Here is a 22,080-nt window from a genome sequence, read left to right on the forward strand (position 1 = left end):
ACAGAGCATAAGTCGGGGAGGGACAGGGAGAGAGGAGACACAGAATCTGAAGCAGGCTCCAGGCTCCAAGCTGTCAGCACAGAGCCCGACACGGGGTTTGAACTCACAAACTGTGAGATCATGACCTGAGCTGAAGTCGGACGCTTAACTGACTGAGCCACCCAGGTGCCCCTCCATTATTTTAAAATAGCTTATCTTTCTGTCTACATGGCTTTATATCTTTATTACCACTGCATAGTAATTAATAGACCACATGTTCACTGATGGCAGGGACTCTGTCCCAGTCAATAATCGAGAACCCAGCATGTTGCCTGGCACAAAGAATGTCAATAAAGATTACTAAATTGAATGTGTCTAAGGAATAAAACTTAGAGAGAGAAGGTGCAAGCTTGGCCTTTATGTCCATATTCTAGCTTCCAAATAATGCCAGGCTCCTCTGAGAATTCACCAGGTCCTATCGGGGGGAAAACAACAGGTGTGTGCAGGGTGCAGGCTGAACTACAGAGATGATGTTGGGCTGGGCACCAGACATGATCAAGCAGTATAACTCCTTTGGTGAGTACTTAGATTCTCCACCTTACAGGACTTCACAGTCATCAGTTACTGGATCTTTTGGCTAAAGCTAAGTCAGGACAACATCAAATGCTGGACAAGAGCCTGAAGTTAGTCCAGAGGGCGAGGCACAGCAATCAAAGGCAGTCTCAGGCATGAATTCTCTATGTCTGATTCGTCACAAGAGATAAAATGTCAGCAACTCTGCTGCCAGCCCAGCTCTGAACAACTCATAGAAGTATAACTCATCCTATCCTATGCTTTACTGTACAGTGAGCACATTCTTAAAAAAAAATCAAATGGCTTAATATTTTCAGTGGACTTGTGAATGACTAATAATCTCATTGCATTTATTTTAAATGGGCTTCCAAATCACTGACGTATATTAGGTTTTTTTTCATGTCACTTTTTGAGAGGGCATTATAAGTTTTGATTAAATGTCCTATATTATATACATCATTTTCTGGCAATGTTCTAATCTTATTTTTCAATTTTAATATAATACTTTCACTGTTTCATAACTTTGAGAAAAAATACTCTTTCTGTATGTAGTCCTATGAAACAGAGCAAGTTCATGAGTTTTCAAACTGCAAGCTATTTAATAGCCTCCATTTGGTAATTATAGAGATTTATATCCCTCTCCTCATCTCCCACAAAATTCAGAGCTGATCTGTCTAGTTGACTTAGAGACTGACTTAGAGGTCTATACATTCATTATCCTTGACAATAAGCTGTTAGATTAGGTTAATGATTTAAGACTAATATATGTTTGGAAATGGGAGAAAGAGGTTTAAAACTAATTTATAGGAATATAATCCACTGGTCATTTTCATGTTTCATCAAAAAATATTTTAGAGGATGTCTCAATAGTAATTGATCACACTGAGGTGACAAAATGGGCTGTCCTTGTTTTACTAGGAAGAGAAGGAAGCTATTATCTCCTTTTCGGTTCAGACTTTCAGGGTAACCAGACAGTTTATCATTTATCAAAGAATTAAAATAATCCAAAAGTTAGAAAGAAGAAGTACACTGGCACAATATGGATGCAGCTAATGTTACAAGTCCAAAAATGTCACCCATCTCAGTATGAAGATGGTATAGCTACCCTGGTTTTCTCTTTCAAAATCTTTTTTTAAATTTTTTTTTTTTCAACGTTTATTTACTTTTGGGACAGAGAGAGACAGAGCATGAACGGGGGAGGGGCAGAGAGAGAGGGAGACACAGAATCGGAAACAGGCTCCAGGCTCTGAGCCATCAGCTCAGAGCCCGACGCGGGGCTCGAACTCACGGACCGCGAGATCGTGACCTGGCTGAAATCGGACGCTTAACCGACTGCGCCACCCAGGCGCCCCAAAATCTTTTTTTTTAATTAAAAAAAATAATGTTTATTCATTTTTGAAAGAGAGAGAAGCAGAGAGTGAGTGGGTGAGGGGCAGAGAGAGAGGGAGACACAAAATCCAAAGCAGGCTCCAGGTTCTGAGCTGTCAGCACAGAGCCCAACACAGAGCTTGAACCCACGAACTGTGAGATCCTGACCGAAGCCGAAGTCTCATGCTTAACTGACTGAGCCACCCAGGCTCCCCTCTTTCAATATCTTTTAATACTCACCAACAAAAGCAAATTTATTTTTAACTCCTGCATGAACCATTGGGATATAAAATAGCAAATAATTTCATAGTATATTAACAACATATAACATGGAATTTTAAAATGCCATATAATTTTTTTTAAATCTAGTTTTTTCAAGGTTTCTTGGGTTTTAAATAAATGAGGTGAATGAGAAACAAAATCATAGAAGTGCCTAATGTGACTTTAAGGAAACAATTCTGTTTTAACTCTAGAGTTGTTGTCATATGCTATTTGTAGAATTTTATATTAACATTTTAGTTAACAACTTGCATTGTCTAATTATTAATAACATAAGTAAATTTCCCTTTGTTTTACATGCTAATTCTATATTAAATTATAGCAATTTAAGTATATATATATTTTTTACCATCTGGCTTGAAAATGTTTTCAGAAAATAAACTCATCAAATGAATTATATTTCTAGTCAATCATACACTTACTATTATTTATGAATAACATTTCATTTACACCAAAATATTTGAGTCCTTTTCCTAATATTAATTAATTTAAAACTAGCATACATAGTAATATAAACTTTAATTTGCCATTAAACCAATTTAATAGAGAGATAGATTAAAGAGATACTTTTGGGATTCAATCTTTCTCTGCACATACATTTAACCCAATGCTATGCTACCATATACTAAAGGCCCTGTGCTGTGATGAATCTTTTTTCTGCTCTCAGAGATACTGTGGGGAGTAAGATCAATACAAAAAAGAGCTCACAAATCAGGTAGGAAGGTCACCATCAGAAAACAACTCTGTGCGTTTAAGGCAAATATATAGAGGCAACTTCTTTTAATAAGAAAGGTTTTATTTCTAAGCACTAGTGCTTCAGTTTTTCATGAGAAAAAATAAATAAGAGACATGCTCTCTGAGAACATTCAGTCACAGCACTTTCAGAGAGAAGGGGGAAAAAACCCTGAAATCAAGAGAAAATGAACATAAAATTTGGGTCACTGCTAAATTAATATTTTCTCTGTGGGTTTTCCTTTACCAGTTGCTTTTATATGCACTTCACATCTAAGTATTTAGGCTAAATGCATTTGAAAATCTTGCTTTTCCACTGATGCTCCATTAGCAGGAGTGAACTCTGCTATATCAGGGTCTAAGCTATTTTAAAGCAAGGAGAAGGTTGCAGGACTTTTGTACTCAATAACAATTCATTCTGATTTTATTCTTAAGTCATGTCTGACATACTTTTCCCCCAGTGCCTTTTGACTTCTGCTTCTTCAGAAGTCTAAATTTCTGCAACATGTGAAGTTGGTGTCTAAGACATTTATAGCCTTCTTCTGTAGTATGTGAACCTGAGACTTCTTGTGTATTCATCCTAAATTAGTTTGCCTCAGATGACTAAATAGGGCCTCCCATACTGAATTGGATTGCTATTCCCACCATCTGTATGTTCATCATCTTAATCCTTTATTGATGTCAATCATGTGTCATATGTGGGAAGATAAAAGAGAGAAATTACAAGTTGCATTTCCTTAGTGACCCAGGAATCAGAATCTATGGATATTTCTTCGTTTTTTGTTTTTTTTTTGGTATAGTTTCCCAGAGTCCTTGTTTTCTTTGCTATCCTCATCAAATATTACTAAGAATGGATATGGAGATCCTGTTTTGCAAATCTTGGAATTTCTCAAATCACTAAAATCTGTGCTCAATAAGCCTCTGTGTTATCTCTTGTCTCTCCTCCATCTTCAATCCCTTCCCTTCCCTTTGCTGTTTCCCTGAAAAAATAAACCTGTTGTTTCCTATGTGAACAAAGGGGACCCTTTGTTTTTCTTCTGACCCTAGAGCTACAGCCTTTTCTCCTCTTCAACTTCACTGCTAAACTGTTTGAAAATGTAGTTTCCCCTTTCTGTCTCCATTTCCTTATATCAACTTCACTTTTGAATCAACAGTAATCTGGGGCTGTCTGGTTTTAGCACTGAAAATCCCGTGACCCAAGACATTCCTCAGCTGTGGACAAACTCACACAGCTGGTCACCTTAGACACCTCTTCCTCCCATAATCTCTACCTCTAATCACTCTTCAAATTCTGAGAGTTAAACTTCCTGCCTTTAAACCATTCTCTTCCTTTTTTTTTTTTTTTTTGTTAGTTTCCTGGTTCAAATTCCCATCCACTCACAGCCTGTTGTACCAACTTCCTCAATGAAACAGACTCCCTTACTCAACTACCATAATATATTAGTCTTTCTAAAAGGCAAATTTGATTGTGTTACCCTGCTTCCTTGACATTCTAACAGATTGCCCCTGAAACACTATAAAACCTGAATCAGGTACTTCATGACCTTGTCCTTGTCTCTCTGAATACTCTTACCTGCTGTTTCTTCTTCTGTAAGCTCTATTCATACATATTATTACACCCAGAACATACTATTTAAGCCTCACATTTCTACTGCTTTGTACATGCACTACCTTTTCCCAGAGTCCACACTCTCCAGACTACCTGATATATCCTACTTATCCTCCACATCTCAGCCCAAGCACAGACTCCTCTTGGAAGCCATCAATACCCTTTCAGGCAGATGACAGTTCTCCAGGCTTTCTCTCTTGTATGTTCTTCCATTTAAAAACATACCTCATTGCATTAAGATAATCTCTTGTTTCTCTTTGCTACAAGATCCTTAAGGAGAAGCACTACATGTTCCCCTTTCATATTTCCTGAACCAGAAGAGTTTCTGTCTCAATAAAAATTGTTGAATTAATGTTTAATGAAGTCATTGCATTATTTTTGTAACCCCTACACATACAGGAGGCAGGGTAGGTAAGAGTACCTAAGCAAGACCTTGTAAATAGGAACACACTCCCATTTTTTACCTTCCATGCCCTTGCACAATTACTTTATAAGTTGCACCCAGAACCTAAAGAGTGACCAAGAGTGATTAGACTTATCAACACCTAAAAAAGGGCTGAAGATTTGCTTACTGTTCTTGCATCCCATACAGACAGGGTCTTATCTGCAGAACCTGTGAGAAGAGTGTTGGAACCAGGAAAAAACTCAATGCTGTTCACAGAATCCACATGTCCGTACAAAGTGCATCTGCATCTTTCACTGTGTAGACAGAAATGGAGAGTTCAAGTCTTAGGAGTTAGCACCTAAATGTTTCTTATGCTGTCTACACAATGCTAATGAAGATAATTTAAGTATCTGAAGTGTAATTTTGTAAATGACAAAAATATACAAAAGCCACATTTTAAGGGAAAATTCTAGTCACTTGACGTCCCAAGCACTTTATAGAATTAGTAGCATACAACTGACTAAATTTAAGTTACCTTCAATTTATAAAGTCACACCAACTGTCATTTATTCCTTCTCACGAAATGATTAAATAAAAATAGTCCCCATCTAATAAACGAATATGCTAAGAAAAGAAAACAATGGAAGGCAAATGTTCAGGCTTCATTCTAAACCCACTGAATTCGATTCTGATCTCTACTGTTAGAAATAACTAAGAAAGAAATAAAACTGCAGTTTTGCCTTTTGCCACTTTATCAAAGTTTTTTTTTTCAAGGAAACAGAGTATATACAGAGCAGCATTATTCCCTGTTTGTAATGCTTAATTGCTTTTAATGAACTTCAGTGATACGCATATTTTAAAAACAGAGAAAGAGTAGAAGCAGGATAATTAACAGTGCTGAGAACACAGGAGTCAATATAAGCATATTTCTAATAAGATAACCAGTTGTTTAAGCTCTGACCAACTGGCTCCTTTCTGGCTTGAGCCATGCCATATCCGGTAGTCTGGCATAGTGGGAAAACCTCTGCAATGGGAGGCAGGAGACCGTGTTCCAGTCCTAACTTTGACAAGAGCTAGCAGGGTGACCAGGAGCAAGTTATTCAATCTCAGTGCCAGCAGCTTTCCTTCCTGTATGAATGAGATTACTTAATTTGATGTACTGAGAGGTCCAATCCAGCTCCAACATGCTGGGATTCTCTGACCAAGGTTTTATACGTAAAAGGGAAGGGAAGAAGTCAAACTGAGCATAGCATCTAAGAACTGTTAGGAGCAAAGTTTGTTCCTCCTCACTTGATTTTGATGGTTTTTTTTTTTAAATCAAGAGATATTAAGATTTATGAATATATTAACACATATGTAAGTTACTCAGTGACACTCTCTGTGATTGAGTCTTTCCATATCAAAATTAAGTATTATATTAATTAATGTCAGAAACAAGAAAGTAAAATCAATAAATTCATTAATTAGGACCATTCTGTGTTAGCATCTTTATCTCAATATTTCTGAGAGAGCTTGATAATAGTTTGATTATTAAAGCTGATGATATGGGTCAGTATATATCAGGAGTTAACAAACTATGGCATATAGACTGGCTGCCTATTTTTGCAAATGTTTTATTAGAAGATACCAATTTGTTTACACTTGTCTGTTGCTGCTTTCCCACTACTATAGCAGAGTTGCATAGTTATAAGAGAGACCATATGGTTCATAAGCTTAAAATATATAATACCTAGTCCTTTAAGCTAATATATTTGGATATTTATAAGTATGCCTGGATTTTACTTCTGACAGTTTTTTCCTCTTTTGAGGTTAGTGCTAAAATGTACAGAATAATTTCTTTTTTATTTTTAAGGACTTATTGTGTTATATAGACATTTTGCATGCTATTTTCTAATGATTCCCAAAACATAAGTATAAAACATTTCTTTAAAAGTTTATACTCCAATGCCCACCATATTGAAATAATGACACTTAACTATTAAGGTAATTGTTCCAGAAGAGTAATTATTCTTTCTCCATAGCTTTATGGGGAAACAGAGAGACAGAGAGAGATTTAACAGAAAAATAAGAAGAATATATTTATTTTATTAAAGTAGTAAACTTTTAAGTTATACAGGATTTAACTATAAAACAAAATAAGCAGAATTAAAGGCGGTGCTGAAAGTCAAGTAAATATTTTATTATTGTGAAATATCATTCCCTAAGAGACATCCTAACATTAAGAAAAAATATTAAAATTACATTATTTTTAATTATTTTATAACTTATAGAAACGTAAAATTAAAAAAGGAAATGAACAAATGTATAATTCCTCCCTCTTTTTATACTTACCTCCCAATTTTCAAAATCACATTGTTAATACTACAACATCAAAAATCATAACACATATTTGATCAGTATTCACAAATCTCATAGTTGCTTAGTGACCCCCACCTGTCCTCCTAATTTTTATTTAACATATATTTAAATTAATCCTCTGTACCCATATTTTTTTTACATTTTCTTCATCATTCATTACTTCAAGAGCAATTTTGAATGGCTATAATATCTTGTTTCATCAATTTTTTCTCAAATGTTTATGAAGAAATTTTCCACTGTCTTATACCACAGGCAAAGTCTGAAGCCAACCTAATCTCTGTTCCCATTTCCACTCAACTACCTTTGTGGATGATAGGCTTTCTATGCACATTAGCCGCGTAGGTCTTTCACAAACACCGCTGTTCAGAAATTTTATCATGGCATGACTTGATAGCTATTTCCATCTATTATTCTCAGACTATAATTATTCTACGAAAGTTGCTTCCACTATATCTTTATGTTTTTCTCTTCCATTTATTCCATTTTTTTTTCTTTAGGAACACCAACCAGGTTTTATTTTTATTTTGTCTCATTTGTCTCTACAGCTAACATTTTGTTTATGATGCTTATATCCTTATTTTTTTTTCATTTTTTCACCTCTGCTCTTTATAATTCTCAATTGTGTTTATTTGTGTGTGTGTGTGTGTGTGTGTGTGTGTGTAGAGGGGAGTCATCAAAAGCTTTGGTTTATGTTTTCTGTTTCACTTATTTGCTGATATTTCTCAGTCTACTTTTCATATATGTCTACTGTCTTATAAAATCATAATGAAATGCTTGAACATTTTTGATATTTCATCATATAAAATAAATTAAAAATAACATTTCTGTAATCTTTGAAAATATAGTGTATTTTCTATCTGAATTATTGATAACTTTGCTTAGGTAATTCCTTCTGCATTATATAGTCCCTAGTAGAATTTTGTTTATATTAATTTATTCTTCCACTTTTATAATTCTTCATAAGTTCAGGGTTGGTTTCTTTTTATTATGACTTATTTTTGAATGGGACAGCTACTTGCTAAATTAAATAGCAGAAAGAAAAAACTGGACATATGTTATCTCTAATTTCTAATCAGGTTTGTTGTCTTCCACAAAAACTTACCACCAAGTGTGTTATTGTCCCGATCCCTAAGTTCATCACTCTTCCATTTTTGTATTTTAAAGTATAGATGTATCTTGTTGCAAAACCCCTTGAGTCACAAGCTCTGTATTAACTCTGAAGGTCCCTGCCTCCCTTACCACCTTCAATCTGTCTCATCTATGGCAATCTCTGTTATCTCCTTTATCTAACAATAAAAACGTCTTGTTAGAATTTGTTTCTAACCATGTAGAGTAACCAGTACGTTACTTCTCCTCACACAATAAATAAATATAAAATTACACAAATTATGTAAAGCAACTGTTCTATGGCATTAAACTAAACACAGCACAAGATAGTAATCTTTTAGAGAAAGAAAAAGCTCAACATGAGCTCCACTACCCTCCTGACTTTCTGCTTGGAAGCACTTCCCTGCTATTAAATGTAACAGCAGGACCCCAGTAGAATTGAAGTCTCTGTGAGACAAAAGGCAGTGAGAACAGTTAGGGCTGCTGATATGCCTAGAATTTGCAGTGTGGGCTACCTGAGAAAAGGGAACTGCACTGGAATGGCAGTAGTTTTTATGGGGATTTTCTAGGAATTGTTTGTCAAGGTCTAGATGGCATTTCTACAGAGTAAGATTCAATAGTCCTAGCAGAGATTTCCCCCTAGGAAATCTGTAGCTGAGAGCTGAACAGTAATACCAGAGACCAGGGACTGTTGGAAGACACTGTGCTTTAATCCCAACCAGAGGGAAGAGAACTCACTGGGCACCTCATACTTTCAGTTGGGACTCCAGAAAGACCCCACAGTAAAAGTGAGGGTCATCTTCATTAACTAAGTTCAAAACCAAAGTAGACTTGTCTTGCCAAAAAATGAAACCAAGACAGAAAGGGCAAAAAGAATCTGCTGATAATGAAACTAATCACTAGGACAGAACTCACTACCTTTCATAGAAAGACCACCTAATATAGACTACCTGTAATTGCCATTAACGACATCCAGCATATAATTTTAAAAAATTACTACACATGTGAAGACGTAGTAAATGTGATCCATAATCAAGATAAAATCTCAGTAATAGAGATTCTAAGATGAATCAAATGTTGACCATAGAAGACAAAAAAGACTTCAACCATCTATTATAAATGTTTAAGGATAAAAAGACACAGTTACAATGCATGTGTAAATAAAGAATCTCAGAAGATAAATGGAGGGGTGCCTGGGTGGCTCAGTTGGTTCAGTGATTGACTCTTAATTTCGGGTAAGGTCATGATCCCACAGTTTGTAAGATCAAGCCCCGTGTTGGGCTCTGCACTGACAATGTGGGTCCTGTTTGGGATTCTCTCTCTCCCTCCCTCTCTCTGTTCTTCCCCTGTTCGTGTTCTCTCTTTCTCTCTCTCAAAATAAATAAACTTAAAAAAAAAGTGGAAACTATAAAAAAGAAGCACAGGGAGGAATTAATAAGTACAATATGTGAAATAAAAATATCATTGATCTTTTGCAAATGATGATCAAAGATCATTTGCAAAATGGATATTACAGAAAAAGGATAGGTGGGCTTGAATACAGATTAACAGAAATTATCTAATTTGAATAACAGAGTAAAAATATAGTATATAGTAAAATATAGATATAGTAAATATCTATATCATAGATCAGTCATCAGTAGGGAAATATCACATAGGCTAATGGATAAATAATGGGTTTCCAGAGTGGGGTGGAGAGTAGGAGAATGAGAGGAGTAGCACATTTCTGAAGAAATAATAACTACAAAATTCCCCAATTTGATGAAAAATACCAATATACAGATCCAAGAAACTCAACAAAGTCCAAGAGAGTTAATAACAGATAGAACATACCTAAGCATTTCATAGTCAAATTGCTAAAAGCAAAATATAAAACAAAAATCTTTAAATGGCTATAGATAAAAGAAACACAACATGTAGGAAACAATGGTATACATGGCAGCTTACTTCTCAGCAGAAAAAAATAGAGACACAATATAATAGAACACATTTAAGGGCTGAAAATCCAATAATCAGTTAAAAATACCTTCCATAATGAGGATGAAATAAATTTTCAGATAAATGAAAGCTGAGAAAATTCAACACCAGTAAATCTTTCCTATAAGAAATGCTAAAAAGAAGTTATTCACACTGAATGAAAATGGCACCTGATGGAAACATGTATATGGAGAAAATAATGCTGGCATTGGCTACTTGGAGGCTTTTGTGGTTCCATACAAATTTTAGGATTGTTCTAGCTCTGTGAAAACTGCTAGTATTTTGATAAGGGACTGTATTAAATGTGTGGATAGCTTTGGGCAGTACAGGCTTTTTTTTTTTTTTTTTTTTTTTTGACAGAGAGAGAGAAGAAAGTAGGATTTGGGGAAGGGCAAAGGGAGAGGGATAGAGAATCTTAAGCAGCCTCCACACCCAGCAGGGAGCCCTACATCAAGCTCAGGAGCTGTGTAAATACATGCTTTTGGAAAGGAGATGTATGTTAAAGGTATAGCAATTTTTTGATGTATGTTAAATGTAAATACATGTAAATACATGTAATACATGTAAATTACATGTAAATACATGCTTTTGGAAAGGAGATGTATGTTAAAGGTATAGCAATTTTTTGAAAAATGTTTCTTCATTTATTTTGAGAGGGAGGGAGGGAGAGAGAGAGAAAGAGAGAGAGAGAGAGAGAGAGCGACCATGAGCAGGAGAGAGTGGCAGAGAGAGAGGGAGAATCTTAAGCAGGCTCCATGCTCAGTGCAGAGCCTAATGTAGGGCTTGATCCCATGACCATGAGATCGTGACCTGAGCTGAAATTGGGATTTGGACACTCACCTAACTGAGCAACACAGGTGCCCTAGGGTAGCAGAGACATCTTAATAATATTTGTTATTCCAATCCATGAGCATGGGATGTTTTTCCATTTCTTTATGTACTCATCAATTTCCTTCATAAGTATTCTATAGTTTTTAGAGTAAAGATCTTTTACCTCTTTGGTTAGGTTGATTCCTAGGTATCTTATGGTTTTTGTACAATTATAAATGGGAATGATTCCTTGATTTCTCTTTCTACTGCTTCATTATTGGTGTATCGAAATGCAACAGATTTCCATAAGTTGCTTTTAAAATTCAACACCCCTAAAATAAATAATACAGTTAAGAAATGGACAGAAGACATGAACAGACATTTTCCAAAGACATCCAGATGGCTAACAGACCCATGAAAAGATGTCAAACATCACTTATCATCAGAGAAAGACAAATCGAAACCACGGTGAGATTATCACCTCACACAGGACACAAAAGAGATTGGCAAGGACATGGAGAAAAGGGAACCCTCTTACATAGCTGATGGGAATACAAACTGGTACAGCCACTCTGGAAAACAGTATAGTGATTCCTCAAAAAAGTTAAAAATAGAACTATCTGATGACCCAGAAATTGCACTACTAGGTATTTTCCCAAAGGACATGAAAATACTGACTCAAAGGGGCACATGCACCCTGATGTTTACAGCAGCATTTCAACAAGAGCCAAATTATGGAAAGAGCCCAAATGTCGATCAACTGATGAATGGAGAAAGAAGATGTGGTGTATATATGTGTGTGTGTATGTATGTACGTACATACATTACCCAGTACATGTACATGTACACACATTACTCAGTCATCAAAAAGGATGAAATCTTGCCATTTGCAATGATGTGCATAGATCTAGAATGTATTACGTTAAGCAAAATAAGTCAGAGAAAAACAAATACCATATGATTTCACTCATATATGGAATTTAAGAAACAAAACAGAGGAACACAGGGGACAGGGGAAAAAAGAGAGAGAGAGAAAGACAGCCATAAGAGATTCTTAACTATAGAGAACAAACTGAGGGTTGATTAATGGAGGGAAGTAGGTGGCGGATGGGCTACATTGTTGATGGGTATTAAGGAGGACACTTATTGTGATGGGTACTGGGTGTATATGTAAATAATGAATCACTAAATTCTATACCTGAAACCAATTTTACCATATTTAACTAACCAGAATTTAAATGAATTTAAATTTAAACAAAAACTTGAAAAGAAAAAGATAAAAAAAAGAAGAACAGATAATATGTGGTTACAGAAACCAGAACAGTATTTGCTAGAGGGAGTAGGCACTGATTAAATAAAGACACAAGGAAACTTTCTGTGGTCACAGAAATCGTCTATATCTGCATTAGTTTCAAAGTTATATACATTTGTTAAAACTCATCTAATTGAACAGTTAATAACTGTTCATTGCACTGGATGGATATATTACCTCAACTAAACAACTAAAAACAAATATGGCTTGCCAGAATACTTTTTCCCTCTACTTTCACTCTCCTGATATTTATGGCATTGTAAATATTCTAGAATATATATTTCTGTGAATAACTGAATATTTATAGTGATCCTATTCTCTTATCAAGTATGTTTCTCATACAAGCATGGATCAAGTACATGCATCTTCATAGATGGACAGAGAATCTTTAATATTTAAAATAGCTATACCATTGGGGCACCACACTGAGCAGAGAGTCTGCTTAAGATTCTCCTTCTCTCTGCCTCTCCCCCCCACCCCGCTCTCTCTTAAAATAAATAAACATTTAAAAAATAGCTATACCATTAGCATATACATCTTTTCCTTTGTAAAGGTATGTATTTACATAGCTCCTGGGAGGTCTTTTATGTTTAATTAAAAGGAAGTAAACAGGAAAGAAAACATAAAAAATAAAAATCCACAAGGGATTTAATGAACACAATACAAGTGAGAGAAAACACAATCTATACAGATGAATGCATAAGAAAGAAACAGCATGAACAATATATAAAACAATGATTAATATTTCTAACCTATCAAATGTTAGTGAATAGATTTCTATCTGTGACAAAATTAAGATTATTATTTGTAAGTAGTTCATTAGTTGTAACTTTTTAGAAGACTATTTACTAAAGAGAAAAATTCTGAATATGATATTTTTAATTGAAGCATTTCAACTTACAAAGAATTATGCTTTTAACTTAAAAGTATGTTTTAACAGATATAATTTTCCATTAAACTAAAAAGCCTATTCCAAAATTTGGTAGTATTTTTAAAAGCAAATGCAACAGTATTACAAATATGATTATATCTGGTTCACCCTAACAAAGATTTAACAAACATACATACACAGAAAATGCATTGTTCTAATAGGTGTCCTTGCATATACACACTATTGGTAAAATACTGTGCATGTCTAGAATTTATATTCAGCCTTTGTGGTTCATTAAAACCCAATTCATTTATTTAGGAGTATATTCATATATGGTGTTGGGATAGAGGGAGCAATTTCTCAATGATATAGCTCACATAGTTTCCCAAATGAAAAGGAAAAGCTGGGTCTTCACATAGCTTAACAGAAGAAAGAACTGCTGAAGGGGGAAAGAAATCTGCTCACGAGCCACTGGTTTAAGGTGTGGGGCATTCCAGGCAGACAGGCTGCAAGAGCAGGTTTGTGAGAGATTAATTAGCTGCCAGAGCAGGGAGTTCCATTCACAATTTCTTTGCAAGGTGAAAATGGACTAAAGTGATGGAGCATGACAGCACCACAAGGGATGGAAATGATTTGTACACTTCCATCAAAAACATAAACACTGAAGCCTGATGCAATTTTCTCTCTGTTGCCCTGTCAGTTGTTTTCCTAACATTTTTGTAGGAAGAAGTTAGTTCATAAGCAATGGCTGTTTATTAACACACCTCCTGCTTTTGCTTTATTTCCTCTTTTCCCTTGATTTAATTTATTATTCTGGTAAGTGAATGATGAATATTTTTCTGAACTTTCTACTCATTATAAAACAAAGTTATCTACTCTTCTAGAGCAGATACATTTTCATTTAAAACGTATTTCCCATACATAGGCTAACATACAAGATGACAACATTTTAACATAGTTTCTCTTCATGAGGCATTAAATTTTAGGAGTTTTATTTTCTTTGGTGTGTTTGTTTTAACACTATTAATATTGAATATGCAATTGCATCTTTAAAACTTCAAGCCTGTATGAATTTACAGATCAACAAAATATTAAGAGAGGCATGGAACATTTACAAAAAAGCAGCACAATATATATCTCTGAAGATAAAAGCTAAAAAAAACTATTCTTGTTTTGAAAAAGAGGATTAGCATTCATTACTTTATTAATACTTAGTAATACCTGGATTTTAAATAGTGTTTATATAATTGAGTCAACCTGCGATAATAAAATTTATCACTAGGCTTAGCCAATAATTCTTTGTGAAATACCTAAATCTAAGAATCCAACATGAAAATTAGTGAAACCTATTTAAATCATCATACTGTAATTCATAAGATCCAGTTCACTGAGGGATTCCTCCCCGCCCTGGTTTATTTTTAAAAGTTTATATATAAGCTATTTTAAGACCCACCAGAATTAGCATCTCAGCAAGGCAAAATCCTCAAGTGACATCCAAAATTTGACTTCAAAAGTTAACAACACTTTAATAATGAGAGCCTTTTGTTTTATATTACTGTAAATTATATAAAATCCATCATGCAATAGTTTCCTTGTGACCATGGAATTCAGTTGAACATTTAGTAGAGAGAGTGATTTTTATTTTTATTTTTTTTAATTTTTTTTTTCAACATTTATTTATTTTTGGGACAGAGAGAGACAGAGCATGAACGGGGGAGGGGCAGAGAGAGAGAGGGAGACACAGAATCGGAAACAGGCTCCAGGCTCTGAGCCATCAGCCCAGAGCCTGACGCGGGGCTCGAACTCCCGGACCGCGAGATCGTGACCTGGCCGAAGTCGGACGCTCAACCCACTGCGCCACCCAGGCGCCCCAAGAGAGAGTGATTTTTAAACAAAATCTATCAGGGAGTCTTCCATAAGCCCTATCTTAAAGTTCACTATAACCTATCATGACATAATAAACTATCATGTAGTTTGAGTATCTCACCCAGGAAGGCTCATGAATAGGCCACAGCTTCGAAACTATAAAATTTCTTGGCCAAAACCCTTGGCAATAAACATACAATCTGAGCCTTACCCCCAAATGGTAATAAAATTCCACTCCACATGTGTAAACATAGGGCAGATTCTTGGTAAGCTCAAAATATTTGGAATAGAGCCAGGATTTAGGGAATAGAAGCAAAAAGTGAATAAATTAAATAACTATAGTAGAGCTGGGGATTCACTCAGAGTACTCTCAAGTCCTCACTCAGATTTTCTGATCAGTCAACTGACCTGTTTTTTGTTTGTTTGTTTTTAAATTTTGCTTTAAAATTTTTTTAATGTTTATTTATTTTTGAGACAGAGAGAGACAGAGCATGAATGGGGGAGGGTCAGAGAGAGAGGGAGACACAGAATCTGAAACAGGCTCCAAGCTCTGAGCAGTCAGCACAGAGCCCGACGCGGGGCTCGAACTCACGGACCCCCAGATCATGACCTGAGTCGAAGTCAGACGCTTAACCTACTGAGCCACCCAGGCGCCCCTCAACTGACCTGTTTTTGCAAAGAGCAGGGTTTTGCAAAGGGAGAGGGTTAAGAGGCTGGAGTGCACAACTGGTAACAGTAAGAAAAAGTAGACGCTTGGCAGTTTATACCAGTAAACTGGATAAAGGAAAAACTAAAATAAAAAGACCAAATATTGAAATGACATCTTGGGGCAAATTAATAAAGGCAAAAGCAAATAATTCTGTATATTCCAACAGCCCCTACATTTAAAATTGTAGTTTAAACACACCTGTCGAGTGCTAACTATCCGAAGCATTTTGCACGTGTAAACAGCACTGTGAAGTACCGCTGGCCCTATCTATTCACAGATTCTGGATTTGTGAACTGTCTACTCACTAACATGTATTTATAACACCCAAATCAATGCTTTCGTAGACGTTCATAGATATAGACATGCACAGAGTGGCAAAAAATTTCAAGTCACAGGATGTGACATTGCACGCTGAGGTCAAGCTAAGTAAAACTCTGCCTTCTTGTTCCAGCTCTCCTACTGTAAGCAGTGTCCTTTTGCGGTCTACTTAGTTCCGTGGTTTTATTTTTTTTCCACAGTTTTGTGCTTTTTTGTGGCGATTTTTGTGGCTTTGCTGTTTAAAGTGCCTCCCCAGTGCAGTGTTGTCTGGTGTCTGTAAGTGCGTGAAAGCTGTAATATCACTTATGCAGAAAATGGTTAGACAAACTTTGTTCATATGTCAGCAAGTAGTGCTTTTTGACTAGAATTTCAGTGTGAATAAATCAACAAACACATATTAAATAATGCATCTTTAAACAGAAACACACACAAAACTAGGTTAAATATTGATTAATTGACAAATCAACTTGCAGGAAACTAACCCTGTATTTCCCCTGGGCACAATGTTTCCATATTCACTAATCCAGTGTTTCTGGTGATTTTATAAAATATAACAATCTTGAATAAGAAGAACCAACTACACTTATAATTTATCCAGTTTGAAGATAAGGAAACCAAAGTATACAAAGTCTAGATAACTTGCTCAATATCACACATGTACTTAGTGATGGAGGTAGGATTATTCTTCCCAAACAGTTGGCTTAATACCATGTACTTTTAACCACTATCTACACAATCTTCCAGACTGCCTATCATAATGTCAAGTGAGGGCTTTGGGTTATCAGCCAGTGATGAAATTTTGCTTTGCAGGTAGAAAAATGCAACATTCATTTTAGGAGGATTTTCATTAAGAAATAGTTACTATTTAAAGTGTTTCATTGCTATTTAAAGTGTTTCAATAAAGGTGAAATGTTTATTGCCTATAAAATTAATTTGTATTAACCCATACTCCACAGTACCAAATAAATCAATTTTTATGAATTAGAAACATTACAAACACATAAAACAAAAGTTATTTGGTCTGATACAGTGGCCCATTGCAGTTGACTTATGTTGCTTTATAAGATAGTGGTTTATATATTTTCCTAATTCCACATTCAGTGACTTCACTTGGGTCATTTGAAATTGGTCATGGTGGTAGTACTTATACCATGGAAATTGGCAAATGCTACACACCAGAGCCTACGTTTTTCTGAAAGTAGGTTTATAAACACACACTGCTTGGGTGCCTGGGTGGCTCAGTTGGTTAAGTGTCTGACTTTAGATCTTGTGGTTCACGAGTTCAAGTCCAGCATCGGGCTCTGTGCTGACAGCTCAGAGCCTGGATCCCACTTTGGATTCTGCGTCTCCCTCTCTCTCTGTTCCTCCCCCACTTGCACTTTGTCTCACTGTCTCTCAAAAATGAATAATAAATAAATACACACACACACACACACACACACACACACACACACACACACACACTGCCTGATGTGATGATCCTTGGTTTAGCCAGAGTTTTCCTTTCAAATGTATATGAATTACTTAAAGATTTCTTTAAAATTTTTTTTAATCTTTATTTATTTTTGAGAGACAGAGTGTGAGCAGGGGAGGAGCAGAGAGAGAGGGAGACACAGAATCCGAAGCAGGCTCCAGGCCCCGAGCTGTCAGCACAGAGCCCAACGCAGGGACTGAGCCACCCAGGCGTCCCTAAAGATTTCTTTAAAATCCCAGTTATCATCTGATTGCCTGTACTGAGTTTCCTTGGCATTTATTATTTTATTTATTTTGTTTTGTCTTTTGTTTATGTTTTAATCCAGCACATGATACTCATAAGAGTAAGAATGAACATGAGAATGAACATAACTGCCGAAGTTCTTTTTATTTATTTATTTATTTACTTAATTTTTAAATTTAATTTTATTTATTTGAGAAAGAGAGATTGAAAGTGCATGTGCAAATGTGAGCAGGGTGAGGAGCAGAGAGAGAGAGGAGAGAGAATCCCAAGTGGCCTTGACACTGTCATTGCAGAACCCCATGTGGGGCTCATTCCCACGAATTGTGAGATCATAACCTGAGCCGAAGTCAAGAGTCGAATGTTTAACCGACTGAGCCACCCAGGTGCCCCAGTGCTGCTGTTCTTAAGGATGCAGTAATAAACTACTTCTTTAGTAAATACCTGAACTCTTCCTTTACTTTCAGGGCACAGGTTTGTTCCCTGCCATCCATACCTTCTAGGTCATTTGGTACCTACTACCCAATCTAAACTGATTCAAATATTGCCCGTGAATAGTATTACAAAGGACAGAAAGAATTAGAAATAAAATGTCCCATTACTGAGTTGACTCTCATGGTCTGGGATTCTCAAAGTTAACAGACTAAGTAAAATAATTACTTCTGCTTTAGAACCTATGTCTTGTGAGGTGGAATGAGGGAAGCCAATCCCTCGTGTGCCTGAGACTCAGACCTGAATAAGAAAGAGTGAAGGCTTATACACTTCAATCATATGGTGCTGCTTTTGTATTTTCTGTAGTTACGTCAGTTTTTTAAAGAACTTTTGCTTCTACAAATTCTACGACTTAAAAGTATTAAATACCTTTTTTATATTCAAAAATGGTCAGGAGAGTTGTTTTGAAGCGTATCTTTAAGAATAATTTAAACAAAAAGGGAAATAAATTAGCTTCAAAGATGATTGCAAGTGACTCACTGTTAACTATAAGCTGATCAACAGATGTAACATTAAATACTTGAAATCCAAAAACCACTTCTGAAATCATCTATTTAACTTCTCACTACTTATATGTATATATAAACAAAGTATAGTTGATGTACCATGTTATATTTGTTTCAAGTGTACAACATAGAGATTTGAAAATTCTGTACATTTCTGTCCACAAAATTCTGTATTGTGCTCAGCACAATAAATGTTGCCATCATGTCACTAGACATTATTACAATATTATTGATTATATTTCCTGTGCTGCACTTTTCATCTCTACAACTTACTTATTTTATAACTGAAAGTCTGTACCTCGTAATCTCCTTTACCTATTTTGTCCATCCCTTATACCTTCCTCACTACCAACCATGTTTGCTCTCTGTTTTTATGAGTCCATTTCTATTTTTTGTTTGTTCATTTATTTTGAACTTTAGATTCCACATATAAGCAAAATCATATGGTATTTGTCATTCTCTGTTTGAACTATTTCACTTAGCATAGTATCTTCTAGGTCCATCCATGCTGTGCCATGTTGTTGCAAATGCAAAAATCTCATTTTTTAAGCTTTTTTAAAAAAATGTTTATTTATTTTTGAGAGAGAGAGACAGAGTGAGAGCAGGTGAGGGGCAGAGAGAGAGGGAGACACAGAATCCGAAGCAGGTCTCAGCTTGGAGCTGTCAGCACAGAGCCCAGTTTGGGGCTTGAACTCATGAACTGTGAGATCATGACCTGAGCCAAAGTTGATGCTTAACCCACTGAGCCACCCAGGCACCCTGATCACATTAATTTTTTTATGGTTGAGTAATTTTCCAGTGTGTGTGTGTGTGTGTGTGTGTGTGTGTGTGTGTGTGTGTAGCATAGGCAGTAATCTCTAGGACATCAGCTTTAGCAACATATTTGTAGATAAAACAAAAGCAAAAATATACTATTGGGACTACACCAAAATAAAAAGCTTTTGCACAGAGATGGAACTATCAATAAAAGAAAAAGGCAACCTAATAAATGGGAAAAGATCATTTGCAAATGATATATCTGATAAGGAGTTAATATCCAAAATATATAAAGAACTTAACACAACTCAACACCAAAAAAAAAACAAATAATTTGATTAAAAAATGGGCAGAGGACCTAAATAGACTTTTGCAAAGATGACATACAGATAGCCAACAGGCACATGAAAAAAATGCTCATCAGCACTAATCATCAGGGAATGCAAATCAAAACCACAATGAGATATCACCTTGCACTAATCAGAATGGCTGGTACCAAAAAGATAGTAAGTAATAAGTGTTGGAGAGAAACTTGGAGAAAAGAGAAGCCTAGTGTATTGTTGGTGGGAATGTAAATGGGCAAAACCACCATAGGAAACAGTATAGAGGTTCCTCAAAATATTAAAAATAGAAGTACTATATGATCCAGTAATCCCACTACTGGGTATTTCCCCTCCAAAAAACCACTAATTCACAAAGATATATGCACCCCTATGTTTATTACAGCATTATTTGCAATCATGGAGATGTGGAAGAAACCTGTGTCCATGGATAGATTATTGGATACAAAATATTTTAATATAATATAATCACAAGTAACCACACTGATACATTTGAATGTTATACCTGTTTTCCAGGACAACAGGTCTTGGAAGAGATTTGTGTCAGAAACCAGATACCAGTAATGAGAAAAGTTAGTGGCAAAAGGCAAGACTTCTAGACACAGAAGTTTTACTCTAGGAGAGTAGGAATCCCAGCAAGAAAAACAGAAAGTAGACAAAGAAGGGCTGAAATGAGAGGAAAAAAAACCTTAGATTATCCAAGGATTGGATGTTTGAGAAAAGAGATTCAATCCAGCTGTTTCCTTATGCTCAGAGCTTTCATTCAAACCTTGGTGTCTTGTGACCATAAATGGGTGAAAGATGAATGGACACAGAACACCCATCTGTCACATCATCCTATTTCCTTCATAGCACCAATCACTAGGTGAAATTAGGTTGATTGCTTATTCATGTTCTTGAAATCTCTCCCTCCCATCAGTCCTGCCTAAAGTTACATACCCCATGAAGACTCTGGCCTTATCTGGCATGTTTATTGTCTGATAGCAATAACCAGAGGAGGTACTCAATAAATATTTCTAATTATTAATGAAACTGAAGATGTGCACGAACTGTGAAGAGATACCATTACTTCCCAACACTTAATCTTAGTGCAATATCCTTCCCTTTCACCCAAAAATACTGATTATGTTGTTTAAAAATGAACTTACTACACTTATGAGGATTTCAATTACCTTAGGAAAAAAAAAAGAATTGTATATCAACATAAATGATATAAGAATTATTTCTACCTGAAAACCTATAGAAACTGACAGTATTTTAGTTTTTATTTTTCTCATTAAAAGTAGAATTTAATTAGGCTTAAACTTCTGATCTTAATTCACAAGGTTACCCTTAGGAACAAAAGTTTCTTAAAAGTATTAAATTAATGAATTCTTTGTCACCATCCTTGATGGTATCAATCTAAGGGCCCCATTTTTCCACTGTGAAAGTAAAATGTCAGTAAAAATGATCACTTTTAAATTTTTGAATGAGGATGGAACCATAGGTAAAGACAATATGGTGACATATTGTAAGCCAATCAGGGGACATTAGCTGTGCCACATGTTCAATGCCCCTTGAAACTTTATCCTATTGCTGCTACCAGCTTCTTTTCAGAGTGGCTTGACATGAAATGGTGAAATGAGAAGTTTATTTTTGGAAATTCAGCTCCCCATTAGTCTCTCTTTCTGCTATGTATGCCTAACCCTTCTGAGTTGGGAAAAAAAACACACAAAAAAAACCCCACAACCTCTTACGGTGATACTTCACACAGAGTCATTTTCATTTTCTAAAAGTGAATGGTATGGAACCATCTGTACACTCTCATTCCAGTCCCTGGTGTATCTTACGATTTTCTCCTCTTCTTATTCTTTAATAAATTCTATAACAAGTGAAAGCAAGAGTGAAAGATGGGGATTATTGGCAGAAGTTATGTGAAACTCTGGAAGGAATACAATTAAACCCAGATTGAACTTCCTAAGTCAGGATACATTTCTTTATTAATATCTTCTCTAGAAATGAAAATACTGGAAATGTTA

The 22,080-nt window shown here is 35.6% G+C and overlaps 1 protein-coding gene across 2 annotated transcripts in view; it reads right to left on the bottom strand.

Moving 5' to 3' along the window:
• The window catches only part of SPAG16 (sperm associated antigen 16), a 1,004,778-nt gene that overhangs the window by 391,653 nt on the left and 591,045 nt on the right, over positions 1 to 22,080 (bottom strand). For both annotated transcript variants that reach the window (XM_047872137.1, XM_047872136.1), the window contains exon 13: positions 5,113 to 5,239. In XM_047872137.1, coding sequence (XP_047728093.1) covers positions 5,113 to 5,239 — 127 coding nt within the window. The remainder of the gene's footprint in view (positions 1 to 5,112; positions 5,240 to 22,080) is intronic.

The sequence above is a fragment of the Prionailurus viverrinus genome, chromosome C1, assembly GCF_022837055.1.
Source record: "Prionailurus viverrinus isolate Anna chromosome C1, UM_Priviv_1.0, whole genome shotgun sequence".
Classification (NCBI taxonomy): Eukaryota; Metazoa; Chordata; class Mammalia; order Carnivora; family Felidae; genus Prionailurus; species Prionailurus viverrinus.